The following is a 13,221-nucleotide window of genomic DNA, read 5'->3' on the forward strand; positions in this document are numbered from 1 at the left end:
ATCGGTAACCCCTGCTGTTAGACCGACCTCAAAGATCTACTGGTGTAACAAACATGGCCACCAAAACACAACTTCTTCCTTTAGTCTTGGCACTTGGCTACGGGTGCATTGCTTTGATTAATGCCTTCTCTCCAGTAATGATGGCTGAGTTACAGAAGCAAATTAGATTTTGTGCATTTGCACAGGATATGCAGCCTGGCATGGGTGTGTTTGAGTCTGAGGCGAGGGTGTTTTCTGGTGAGCTGAGATTTATCATGCTGACACTGGTGGTACACACCCTGTCTCAATTATCTAACCACAGGAAAAAAAAAAGTCGTAATATGCCACATACACAAGCTTACACTTAAAGTATTCTGAAATGAAACATGCTAGAACATGCTGGTCGGGTAAGTGATTTAATTCAGTGCAATTTTATTTGTATTTGTATAATAAACAGTTTCACGAAGCAGCTTTACAGAAATCCAGGTATAGATTTAGAGGCAACAGTGGAGAGGAAAGAACTCCCTGAGATGACATGAGAGGAACCAGATGTCCAAAAGGAACCGGTCCACCGGTCCACCGGTCCACCGGTCCACTTGCATCAGGACTTGGATCCTGCAGGATGGAACAAAACATTCAAATGAGCGTGAGGTTTTTACTTTCATGCAGCTGCGAGTGTGTGAGTGAGCAGTTCATTAACATGCGATATACGTTTACAACGTCCATTCATTCATCCTTAGTAACTGCCTTGTCAGGCAATAGACACCATAAGTACACACCACAAAAGGTAAAATGGCATGTGGACATATTTTTGCTAATACTTTACTACCATATCTATTTTTATAGAAGCATGAATAAACTAAATACACTCAGTGTATTTGTATTAAAATGATTATGGAGCTTTATTCCAGTATAGCTTCTTATTTATGAAGCTCCCGTGCCAACCAAATGAATAATTTCAATGCCTTCAAACTAAATTAAATATAAAATTAAATAAGATGTGGATAAAAAACTTATAGTCATGCACTCAATCAGGCAACAGAAAGACACAGTTCCATAAAACCTCCAATTTGATATAAGCCTTTCATAAATTATCTGGTATTGCTTTATCAAATATTTATGAAGTGCTAATGAATGTTTTATAAAGGCACTATGTAGGTACCCCTCAAACTTATTTATTTATTTATTTATTTTTTACAGTATATTACCCTATGATATAATACTGCAGGAGTTCAAAGGTGTTGTTTCCTGGTTTTAATATCTTCACTATATTCCAATAACAGAGAAAATATTAATAATAAAGAAACTCTTTGGGGAGTAGGTGTGTCCTTTTGCTAACTGGTATTGAAAAACACATCAGTTGTTTGTGTACCTGCTTTCTGATTTCTTCACATTTCTATTTTTTTAAAGCAGTGTTTTCTATATTTTCCACAGTCATGACTCATAGTACACTGTGTTGAGGCATCGTAACACAGGAACACTCGTCACTTCTCTTCAAAAGGTCTCGAAAGTGTGCTTTGAACGTTTGTGACGCAAGCATGTGGTCAGCGGTGTTTATTGATTTTACGCAGGCGTTTGTTTTGTGTGTGTGTATGTTTTGTGTGTTTTGTGTGTGTGTGTCTTAGTGTGTGACAGCACCCTAACTTTTTATTGGTGAATGCTGTGTGTTTAGACATGTGTGAATATGCATGTGTGTGTGTGTGTGTGTGTGTGTGTGTCCATTAGGAACAACCTGAATGCCCTTTGTCTGGCCTCTTGTGGTTGTCATGGAGATGGTAAACATACAGGGCTTTTATTCGTTCTTTTTTCTTCATCAGCTGGTCTTCATGAGAATACATTACAGGCACAATCTGTCTAATCAGATGCACACACACACACACACACACACACACACCTGTTGTCTACGCGCTCTTAGAGGGGGAATAAAGGAAATCTATTTTCTTGGCTGATTTGATTAAATCACTACTGTGTAATTATTGCCTCCTAAAGCAAAGCTCACAAAGTCATCAGTCTTTTTTAAACTCCAATCTATACTTTAAAATCAATAGTTAAGCCAAAATGACATTTACACAATTTTCACAATTACGTCATGTCAGATAGTACGTGCTACGTGTCCAAAGTTTGCTTCTTTAGTTTTGTGCTGGAGCTACAGGAGGTGACTGAAGTACTTTTAGACACTGTATACACCTTTCACATGGGAAATGGAATGCCTTTAAAATGAATTTTATTTCAGGATTTGCACCTTAAGCAGTTCTGATTCGGTATATCTGATCAAACTTGCTTGATGATTAGATGCTTGATGATTAGATGACCATTTGGAGCAGATGTGTTAGCAGTAAGAAATAAAGTAGCAAATAAAGTCTGCAGTGCAGTGTTACACATTTACCTGGATAAAGTAAAAATAACAATCTTTATACTTTTCACGGTTCATTTTGGGCTTTAAGCTTGAAAAGAATTCAAGGCGCCATATAGAACCAGGACTGTTTTTATGAATCCTCAAGAATCACTAAGGTATATCTAACAAGGTAAAAGAATTGAGAACTAAGAACAGGACATGTTAAACAAGTATATTCTAATCACCGATTGAGTTTAAGGGTGATGAAGGGTGAAATTCATCTTTCCACTACTGAGCTGTGAGTGATCCAGTGAGTGTCGGTGCCCTGCGATGGACTGGCGTCTCATCCAGGGTGTATTCCCACCTCACACCCACTGTTCCTGGGATTGGCTTGAGGTACATTCACTTTCCTCAGTGAAAGAGACATCTATAAGGTACATAATGCATATGACCCCAGGTTTGGGGTCACTCCATCCTGATATCATACTCAGGAGGCGTGGCCTAAAGTCTAAAGTTGGCCTTTTATGTTATTCAGCGATTGAGATATTAATATAGTTCAAATTTGATTTTATTTTTATTTCATATTAAGTTTATAGAAATTCCCTTGTTTTATTTAATCCTATTAAACCTGCAGTGACCCAATGTTATTTCCAGACCTACTTAACCACCCTACAGATTTCACTTTCGTTACTGAATAATTCATCGTAGTACTATTTAACTGAATTTAAGGAGAGAAACTGAATAATAAGCTGTGAGTCTTAGAGGTTGATTGATGTCTTTTGAGGCAAGTATGTGTTTTTTTTTGCATGATGATGAACTAGATGCTATTAAAAACAGCAAATTTTGGACAGCAAACATGTCTTGGCTGATCGATTACGTTTGGTAGGAAATTGTATAAATTTCATTTTTAGCCTGATGCTTAGGACAAAACATAAGGTTACTGTCAGTTAAGTAAGGAATAAAACACATCGGCGTGTGCTGTTATTGGAAAATAATCACTGACCACGTGGTGTTATGCATCCTGACAGGAAGTGAATATACGGTTACCAGCCTGAAGTTTCCAACAACATCATGTCCTAAAGTGTTTTATTCCTCTTATACCATATTTTATTTATTATAGAATGACACATCATACTTTTTTTTTTTATCAGTTTATAGTTAAATTTAATAGCTTGTCATTCTACCTAGAAACTGGCAAGTGCAAAAACCTCTGTCTTGAAGACTTGTCTGAAAAGTTAGTTACAATTTTACCTGCTGACACTGGAGACTCCTTCCTTCCAACGTCTCCTAACAGAAAACCTCACCATATCAACAATTACACATTTTGATGTGGAGTGCCTGTCATACAAGCCCCTGTCGAAATTGTTACTAAAGAAACGATAATATTACGATATTAGAACAAATGCATTAATGTAAACCTGTGATTCACTTTGCAGCTGCTGTTGTAGAAAATGAATCAACAAGCCAGAGTTCAACAGTGCAGCATTATAAAAGAAACGAATCAATATAAAACACTTATAAACTATAATATCAAACTAGATAGCGTTTTACAGAACTATAGTAAGCTATTTGATTTTCAGTACTGTTGATGTACATGATCGGTTTCCTGATTTATGTTTGCCATATCTAGGGCTAAATCAAGTCAAGTCAAGTGGAGTTTATTGTTATTTCAACCATATACAGCCAGTTAGTACATAGTGAAACGAAACAACGTTTCTCCAGTACCAAGGTGCTACATAAGACAAACACAGAACAACACAGAAACAAACACAGAAACAAACACAGAACAACACGGAAGCTGTGTGTGAGAAAAGATTGTTTTACCTGGGCCAAGCAGCATCTCATAGCTGGGAAAGATAAATGTCTTATGGCAATAGAGAATTAGCCAGGGTGATTGAAGAGGTGCCACACACTGTCCTGTGTGTGTGTGTGTGTGTGTGTGTGTGTGTGTGTGTGTGTGTGTGTGTGTGTATGTGCGGGCACGCATTGCAAACCACACTCACATACATTCACACCCTGTCTCTATTTCTCTCTCTGTCAGACCGACACACACACACACACACACACACACACTGCCTCTGCTTCTGTTTCTGTCTCTCATCAGTGTCTGTGCTAATTGCATTTGTTAAAAAGTAATTAAAGACAGCTGAAGACAAAGCATATAGAATTTCATTAACACTCCTCATCACATCATATTTCGCTCTCATCTTCTCTTTTACTCGTCCCCTCTCTCTTTCTCCCTCTCTCCCTCCCTCTCTCTCTCTCTCTCTCTCTCTCTCTCTCAGCGAGTATGGTAATGAAATTGAAATGCACATCTGCACTGCAACTGAAACACGGCTGTAAACACTTACAGTATTAAACCAGGACAAGTGCAGGAGAGTTCCATGTCTAGGCTGGATTATGGGGGGGTTTGTGACGTATTAAAGACACAACGCTCCAAAAACAAATCAGCATAATGACTCAGTGGCACGTCTTATCACCTCTTGTCAGAGAGGGGATATTATTCCGGTTCTTATAATATACATGGAAATATTTTATACGAAATATTTTACGTGTTACTATGGGCCCCTGGAGGACCAACCCGCATGCAACAGTGTGCTGTCAGTGCCGGTCCCAAGCCTGGATAAAACTGGGGAGGGCTGCGTCAGGAAGGGCATCCGGCGAAAAAATGCGCCAAATCAAATACGTGGAATAACGGGAGCAGCTGAAAGAGGAACATTTTATATGTTACTATGTTTTATATATACTATGTTTCAGCTTCAGGAGCCTAAAGTTTATTTGCCAGATTTTCACTTTATATGAAAATAAATCCATGTTGTTTAATATTGAGTGTGAAAACCTAAAGCAGCAAAGGAAGTAAGGTTGTGTGAGGCAGGAAGTGAAGTGCTACTCATGATCTGACCTTCTACAAACACAACACAAACACAGTCCAAATTTTAATCTGTTTAAGCTGCTGGATTGAGAAAGTTATTGGCATCCAATAGCAACACCACTGATATTGCTGACCATAAATTCTGTATATAAATTAATTATTTTAATATATGCTTTTGAGCACGTTGTGTTACCGTATTTTTCCATTTATGTAAGACATTTAAGATGCTTTAACATTTCACTGTTAATTTGTTTTTATGTGTACATTTTTAGGGTAAAAAGGATCTCAAATAAATAAATAAATAAATAAACTGCTACAAATACTACTACTAATCCTACTATGGCTAATAATAAATATAAATAAATAATAATAACAACTACTACTACTACTACTAATAATAATAAAATAAAATAAAAAAAAACAAATAAATAGTAACAATACTATTACCACTTGTACTGCTACAAATAAATAAATAAATAAATAAAAAGAAAGTGTCTGTACACAACCTTGTGCTTACATAAATGTGAAGAATATGGTATAAAATACTTGTTCAGGGTGTCAAATAAAAACAAAAAAACCCTTTCTTTAGCAAAAATTATTTTTAATTTTAGAAACTGATATATTGATAAATTGAAGAGCGTTAATGTGAATTTGTGAATTTTACCCAGGAGGAAGGAGACAATAACACACACACAGAGGAAGAGGAAAGGAGCGAGAGTAAATGAGACAAGCAAAGAGAATTGGATAGAGAGAGCGAGAATGGCAGGAAGATTGAGTTTACTGTAAGAGAAAAAGCAACAGTGACATGTAAAGGAAAGATGGAGACGTGGTGGAGAGACAGTGAGCAGTGCACGGAGAAGACAACAGTATGATAAAGAGCAGACAAGCAAATAACAGGGCAAGGTGAAAGAGTGAGTTTATGTGTGTGTGTGTGTGTGTGTGTGTATGTGTGTGATATCTTTGTGCATCCATTCTTTCCACTGATTATGCTTACTGGTATTACTGTACTGGTATAATCCATGGCATCTTCCTCCATATATGCATATTAGCCAGGGAGTCCTGAGGGCCTTCACACCAACGCTTGTTCTTTGACCGGCTCGTTCTGATGATTATCTTTAGCTGTATTTTCAGCTCAGGCCGAGGAACACTGATTACACCGAATGTCATCTTGTGAAATCACATCTCTTTTAAAATACACAGATGTTCAGCTGACGTAGCAAGTTTATTATTGTCTCACCAAGAGTGATGCAGCAGAATTGGCGTGTTATAGATACCTTGGATTTTCAGGTTGAAAATTTTCATAAAACAGCAAAAAGTGCAAGCTGTTATTTGTTTTTACCCCCAACTGAGTCATAGTCAATTCCCAGCTGGGTACTTGGGTCTCCTCACTCAGAAGTAACATACACTATATGGCCACTAGATTTTGGAGTGTGGCTGTGGGGAATTGTTCTCAGCCACAAGAGCATTAGTGAGGTCAGGTACTGATGTTGGTGAGGAGGTCTGGGGTGCAGTCGGAGTTCCAGTTCATCCCGAAGGTGTTCAGTGGGGTTGAGGTCAGGGCTCTGTGCAGGACACTCGAGCTCTTCCACTCCACCATTGGCAAACCATGTATTCATGGAGCTCGCTTTGTGCACAGGGGCACTGTCATGCTGGAACAGGTTTGAGACTCTTAGTTCCACTGAAGTTAATTTGTAATGCTACACCATACAAAGACATTCTACACAATTGTGTGTTTGCAACTTTGTGGAAACAGTTTGGGAAAGGCACACATGGATGTGGTGGTCAAGTGTCCACACACTTTTGGCCATATAGTGTATAAAAGGATACTATTAACAGATAAAAAGTATGATGTGTCGTTCTTTAATTTCAAAACTCGTGATCGTTGTCAAATTGCTGTGGTATAATAGGAATAAAACATGCTGTCAGGGGAAAATAATCAACTTTGGTGTAGTAGCACTAGCCTCGTGTTGGGCCTCATTACACTGTTGTTTTTTTCCCCCTATAACAGCTCACCTCATCGTACTTCATTCTTTACTTAAGATGTCAATCTACGGAGTAAATATTACTCATTCAGATATCATTCAGATAATAAGACATTTTTTTTGTGCAAACTCATACTTCATGAAGATTTTCCCACATTGTAAAAGTTACAGCTCTTTCTCTGACTCTGACACTGGAAACTCCTTCCAAAAATGCTAAATATTCGTTTCCTTACAGAAAACTTCACCGCATCAACAATGACACACTTTTTAAAATCTGTTTATATGGAGCATCCTCTATAGAAGTCTCTGTGCCATTTGTTACTATAGCAACTATAATGTAGCTTGTTAACACTCTTATTATTTCCGTCATGTTCAGCGAGTATTCGGAGTAACGTCAGACACGTTCCGCGTGGGTGTTTTGATAGTCATAGTGACACGATTAACACAGGTGGCGCTCTAACGGTGACACATCGCAGGCTCATGGGTTGATTTAAATATATTTCAAGGCATATTGCAGTCAAAAGTGTAGGAATATAATCAGAACATGCTATTTTTTTTCACATATGGTGCAGGCCTAGTTCCAGGCGTTAGTTTCTGAGTACCAAAGTTCAATTGGCATCATTTAAAGTAGCACTTCAGTAACACATTCTATACATTGGCACTGTACAAGTAACAGTGTGTATGTGCGAGCATACCCTTTATACTGTGAGAGGCATACGATGCAAGTATAATGTGCCATTGTAAAAACTGTGAAATCGTTTTGCGCACGCCTACACGTTGGCATCTTGCTGGTGTGTTTGTGCCTTTTAGAAAAAGCGAGCGAGAGAATGGGTAGAGAATGTGTAGGGAGTAGGGAGAGAGAGAGGGAGAGAGAGAGAGCAAGAGAGAGAGACAGTGTGTGTGTGTGTGTGTGTGTGTGTGTGTGTTCACGTGTATGTGGGCATCCTCAGGGCAGAGAGTAGGAGTTTGGCTTGATGAACACTGGCTTTAGCCCAGCTGGTGACATGAAGGGGGACATTAGAGCTATCGCATCTACAGATGGCCATCCACCCAAGCACAAAGCCGACTGGCAAACTACTTTACCTCCTAAGCTTGTAGTCAAAAAACCATGAATCCACACAGGCACAAGTATTGCACCACTGCCCTGGCCGTTTAGCGATAATAAGACCGCAGATCAGCGCTAATGATTGCCCCTATTGACTATAAGATCACTGTAATCACATGTATTCAGAGATGACGACTTAAGTCCAAAACTTATGTCAGTCTTTACATGCGTAAAAGTCTTCGTATTCAGAAACGTGCTACCTACATGCTTAAGTCGATTTTCTGAAAGGAGCTCCAGCATTTTTATGCAAATCACTAAGAAGCATCTCTGATTTACGCAAACTCCGCCCCACATGCGTAATGCTCACGCAACTTCTGAACAGTGCTCTAGTAACATCTGATGTACTCAATTTCAGTGTTAAATCCTCAATGCGAGCATGTAACTCATCCCATAGATATCAATTGTTTCCATTGCAGATATGTGAATAATGTATATATTCTATATATACATACACAAATTATGGTCTATTCTGTTATATTGGTGCCTGATAGATTATGCTGTTTCTGAACACAGTTTCAGGAGAAATTATTCCACAGCAACCATTAAGCAAAAGGTAACTGAGATTGCACAAAAAAAAGGCAGAGAAATAGGAAGTCTGGTTTATTACGATTCCATCTGAAACTTTGAGCTATTAGCGATGGCCAGTTTTGGATGTGTTTTTGTGCGCCTCTCAAAATCAGGTGTAAATTAGTGCCTAAATAATATGCCACTCTGTGTTTATTCCATCTATGATTAAAAAGTAGTCCATAATTACCAACACGAGCTAGTGCTCGTGTAATTAATGTCTCTGTGGAAGTTAATTGGCAAAATTCAGAAGTGAGGCTGAATGCTTGGTTCCAGTATTTACACCTTGGAGACTTGAGTTGATTATCAATATTTTAGGTTAATTACGTGGTTAGGTGTGGATGGAATAAACATTAATTAATGCAGGTGTTGTAGTTAACATTTAAACAAACATCAAGTATTACATGTTATACCACAGCGCTGTTCAGTTTTTGAATCTGATGGATCAGAAAGAGATTTAATTTTCTATAACAGTAGTAGCAGTAGTTTCTATGACAGTAGTACAGCTGCAAATCGCAGGTTTTTTCTAATACGTTAACGTTTCTATAGCAACAACTCATTAACGTGGATGTCTACGGTGGATACGCGACATACTCTAAGTCCAATAATAAACGGATTAAAAACATGCTGCTATTTAAGAAAGAAAATCACGTCTATTTGTCGTTATAGTGAAGCTTTGTGTAAGACGATGTTTATTTAACACTTTTGGAAGGAGTTTCTATTGTCAGCACTTTGTTAGAGAGTCAGAGAGATAAAGCTGTAATTTTAAGTTTTCCAACACAAGATTTTAAGCTTTCTGGTTTCTAGGTAACATGGCAAGCTGCACTTTTTTTGTCTTAACTTCATGACAGAGAAAAAAGAAAGGCTGGTGAATGAACGTCTATTTATAGCTGCTATAACGTAAGTGATAATAGGAATTAACTTGTATTGTGGACCCTCCATAATATTATTGCAACTATAAATGGATAAAAATTACATCTAGTTTTTTTAATAAATAAAGAATTGTTGAGGTTGGCAAATTGTTGTTGTATAAGAGGAATAAATCACTTTGGGATGTGAAGTTATAGGAAAACAACCATATTCGGGGTAGTAACAGTAACTCCACTGCGTTTCAGGCTGCATGACACCACTGCATTGTTGATTATTTTACTATAACAGCGCTCCCTGTCATGTTTTATTCCTTACTTAGTGTGTTACTATGTTAGCATTACTCATGCTGTATTAAATCTTAACTTCATGTCTTGTTAATGTTAACTGATGTAATAATTAATGTTGATCAAAGATGAACTTTTTTGCACCCAGATTAAGGTGATTCATTTCCATTGTAGACTCTTGATGGAAAATCCTTTAGTTTGAATCCAGGCTCATTGTGAGTCAGACAGACTCCGCCGCTGGGTATCACAGCTTTCTCCACCTTCTCATTTCCATGCAGTGATTCATCAGGACCTAATCCATGACGCTGAGGATAATTAAACATGCTAACATATTGGTTTTATTTTCAGGCGCTTAAATATTTGATGGGTTCCTAATGGAAATGTAATTGATGATTGTTGATTGATGATGGCTCGTTCATTTGGATGATTTATTCACTTACATTTGAGATCAGTTCAAGCACAGAGCTGAGTATTGAGGGTCAGGAGTTAAATCAGGATTTAGGTAGTGTGAGCGTTTTGATTATGTTGAAATGAAAGCATTTCTCTATAAAGCAGTGTGAAACTGCACTACACATATACCACCATCGTTATTATTTTTTTTTAAACATCATTATGCCATACTTTGATGAATATTTCCAACATTATTGTATCTGAGCATGCTTCCTGTAGGTTTCCTCCAATTTAACCCCTTGATCAAGGATCAAACATTGGCTCTCTGGTGGTCTTGACATTTGAAATCACAATCTTTCTCTCAGTAGCTCGTAGTTTTAGCGACTGAGCCACTACTGCCTCATCAGATTACACTGAAAAGGATGGAATCTCACTGATCAGTTCTCAAACGGTTGGAGTAGACTGAAGGACCTTCCTACTAAAGCTTTAACAATTAGAACGTGTGGCTAAGATAAAGGTTTGAGCTGGTAATAGGATCCCTGATAAGCTATTTCTTGCATTGATCAAATATAAACTGACTTATTGTTCCTTTTTTTTCTTCAGCTGGACAACCCAGATGAGCAGGCTGCGCAGATCAGACGAGAACTCGACGGGCGCCTTCAGATGGCTGATCAGATAGCGAAAGTAAGTGCTGCTTCCTGAACAATCGCATGCCGTGCGGTAAGAAAGTAGGAATTTGCTTTGAATAATACTCGTTTAATCAGAGTCTGTGTCTGTTGGAGGACTGATCACATCTGTACAAGATCCAAAGTTGAATGACTCTGTGTGAATGACGCATGTAGGGAAGAAAAGATGTGCGTTGCTGAAGATTTCTCACCAACTCCAAATACCAATATGAGACGGTCTTAGGAAGGTCTCAGTCTTTCACGTTGGTTTGGAGGTAGATGAAGCAGAAACTAATCGCAGTTGTCAGCCCACGTGTACAATCCATAAAAAGCTTTAAAATCAGCACACGGCGAGCCCCAGCACAGAATACAGGCTATATTTCACCTAATATCGATCTCCACCCACAAACACGCCTACTACATACAAGCAATACATGTTTTTTGACAGACACCAAAAGGTGAATGCAGCCTAGGCTCAGATTTTCAATATCACACTGCGTGAAAATTTCAATTGCATGAAAAGAGGGAAAAAAAAGACTTACCAAAATAACAGCACACCAGTGTTATACCATTATATCACCTTTGTGCCTGGACAAAAAAGAGTCCCCAGACTCCCATTATACAGTATGTTTGTCCATGCCTTCTCAAAAAATACTTCAATATTTTTCCTCAATTCTGACTTTTCCTGATCTCCAGGCTGGTAAGTTCCCCAAATTCGTGTCGAAGGACATGGAGGCGCTGTACATCGAGGAGCTGAAGTCGTCAGTGAACCTGCTCATGGCCAATCTGGAGAGCATGCCTGTGTCTAAAGGAGGAGAGTTCAAGCTGCAGAAACTGAAGAGAGGCCACAACACGTCTATCATCGACATGGGCCAGGAGGACGAGAACCAGCTCTCCAAGTCTGACGTGGTTCTTTCCTTTACGCTAGAGGTACCATTTATTCTTTTGTTTTATATCCTATGAAGTGCACTTAGCTAGATAAGTATTCTCAGAACGAGTAGCACTAAGTGACTTGGATTTATAAATAGCTTCATGTTCTTATTGATCTTATTGACGAATTGAGTGAATTTTAAGAGGTACCCCGTAAAAGGCTGTAGAGAATTGAGAGAGAGTCATCCAGTGTATGGTCTAGCATCTCATTTTGAATGGTTTTTACCTTTGTATAACTGTGTTCAATATAGCAAGGGTGGAAAAGAGAGACATGTTTTTCTCAGCCTTTGTGTGGGAAAGAAGGTCACTGTGGTGCACACGCATTTCTGATTTAAGAGCATTATCCGTGCAATAATCCCCCTTTCCCTCTCTCAATCTTTGCAACATATCGTACAATAGAAATGGTTCTGTACATCATAGACACACTGTCTACACTTACGCTTTGCCTATGCGGAAATTTATTTGATTTAATTCTGATTATTTGCTATAAAACAAGATCTGGGCAGCTGCTGAGGATTGGAGAATTGGGGCAGCATGATTCCTGTCCCGGTGGGCCTCTGTTAGTGCTTGTTGCACAAAACTGTCCACTAAATTAGTACAATAAAAACTCTGTGGAGCTAAAAGGGGCAGTCAGGACGCTACCCTATGATTGCATAACATCTAGACAAGTGAGCAAATTAATGGAACATTGGCTTATATCTGTCAAATAGCAACATTTTTAAAATCACTGATCACTCAAAAGAGGTAATTAGTATTTCAACAGAATTTAAAATGGAGTTGTGAATGAGTATTTTATAAAGGTTAACATTTGTTGAATGGCTGATATACATGGTAGGGCTCTGCTTTTCATTAACACTTTGCTTAATGACACTTTAATAATCTCCAAACCATCTTTGCTTTCCTGATACAGAGGCTGATAAACGCATACGCGGATTGCAGGCCTGTGACGCTTTAGCAGTTCGAGGATTTTGATGCATTAGAGACAGCTTGTCTTTTCACCACAGCATGATAGCTTTTTAAGCCTCAAAATCCCAGAACAGTGATTTCTTTTTTTGGTAAAAATTGATTCCGAAATCGCCTACAAACTGTCTAATCGTGAAATGCCAAGGATTGGGATGCACCTGTCGCTTATAATCAAGTAGATGGAGGATTTAACAGAATTAGATTTATCTCATTATGTCGTATTGTAGTATTAAATACTGAACATTGGAATGTCATGTTTTTGGGGGGTGAATTTAGGAGCCG

General features: G+C 38.4%; 1 protein-coding gene and 1 long non-coding RNA gene across 10 annotated transcripts in view; one reads left to right on the forward strand and one right to left on the reverse strand.

The window, feature by feature from the left end:
- The window catches only part of cadpsa (Ca2+-dependent activator protein for secretion a), a 128,943-nt gene that overhangs the window by 40,008 nt on the left and 75,714 nt on the right, over positions 1–13,221 (forward strand). For all 9 annotated transcript variants that reach the window (XM_053227190.1, XM_053227192.1, XM_053227186.1 and 6 more), the window contains 2 exons: positions 10,985–11,065; positions 11,743–11,976. In XM_053227190.1, the coding sequence (XP_053083165.1) occupies positions 10,985–11,065; positions 11,743–11,976 (315 nt within the window). The remainder of the gene's footprint in view (positions 1–10,984; positions 11,066–11,742; positions 11,977–13,221) is intronic.
- On the reverse strand, positions 126–4,349 carry LOC113539744 (uncharacterized). Its single transcript, XR_003403968.3, has 3 exons — positions 4,139–4,349; positions 1,712–1,833; positions 126–594 (listed from the first exon to the last, which is right to left on the reverse strand). It is a non-coding gene; the product is annotated as an uncharacterized LOC113539744 (long non-coding RNA).

The sequence above is a fragment of the Pangasianodon hypophthalmus genome, chromosome 20 (assembly GCF_027358585.1).
Source record: "Pangasianodon hypophthalmus isolate fPanHyp1 chromosome 20, fPanHyp1.pri, whole genome shotgun sequence".
NCBI classification, from domain to species: Eukaryota; Metazoa; Chordata; class Actinopteri; order Siluriformes; family Pangasiidae; genus Pangasianodon; species Pangasianodon hypophthalmus.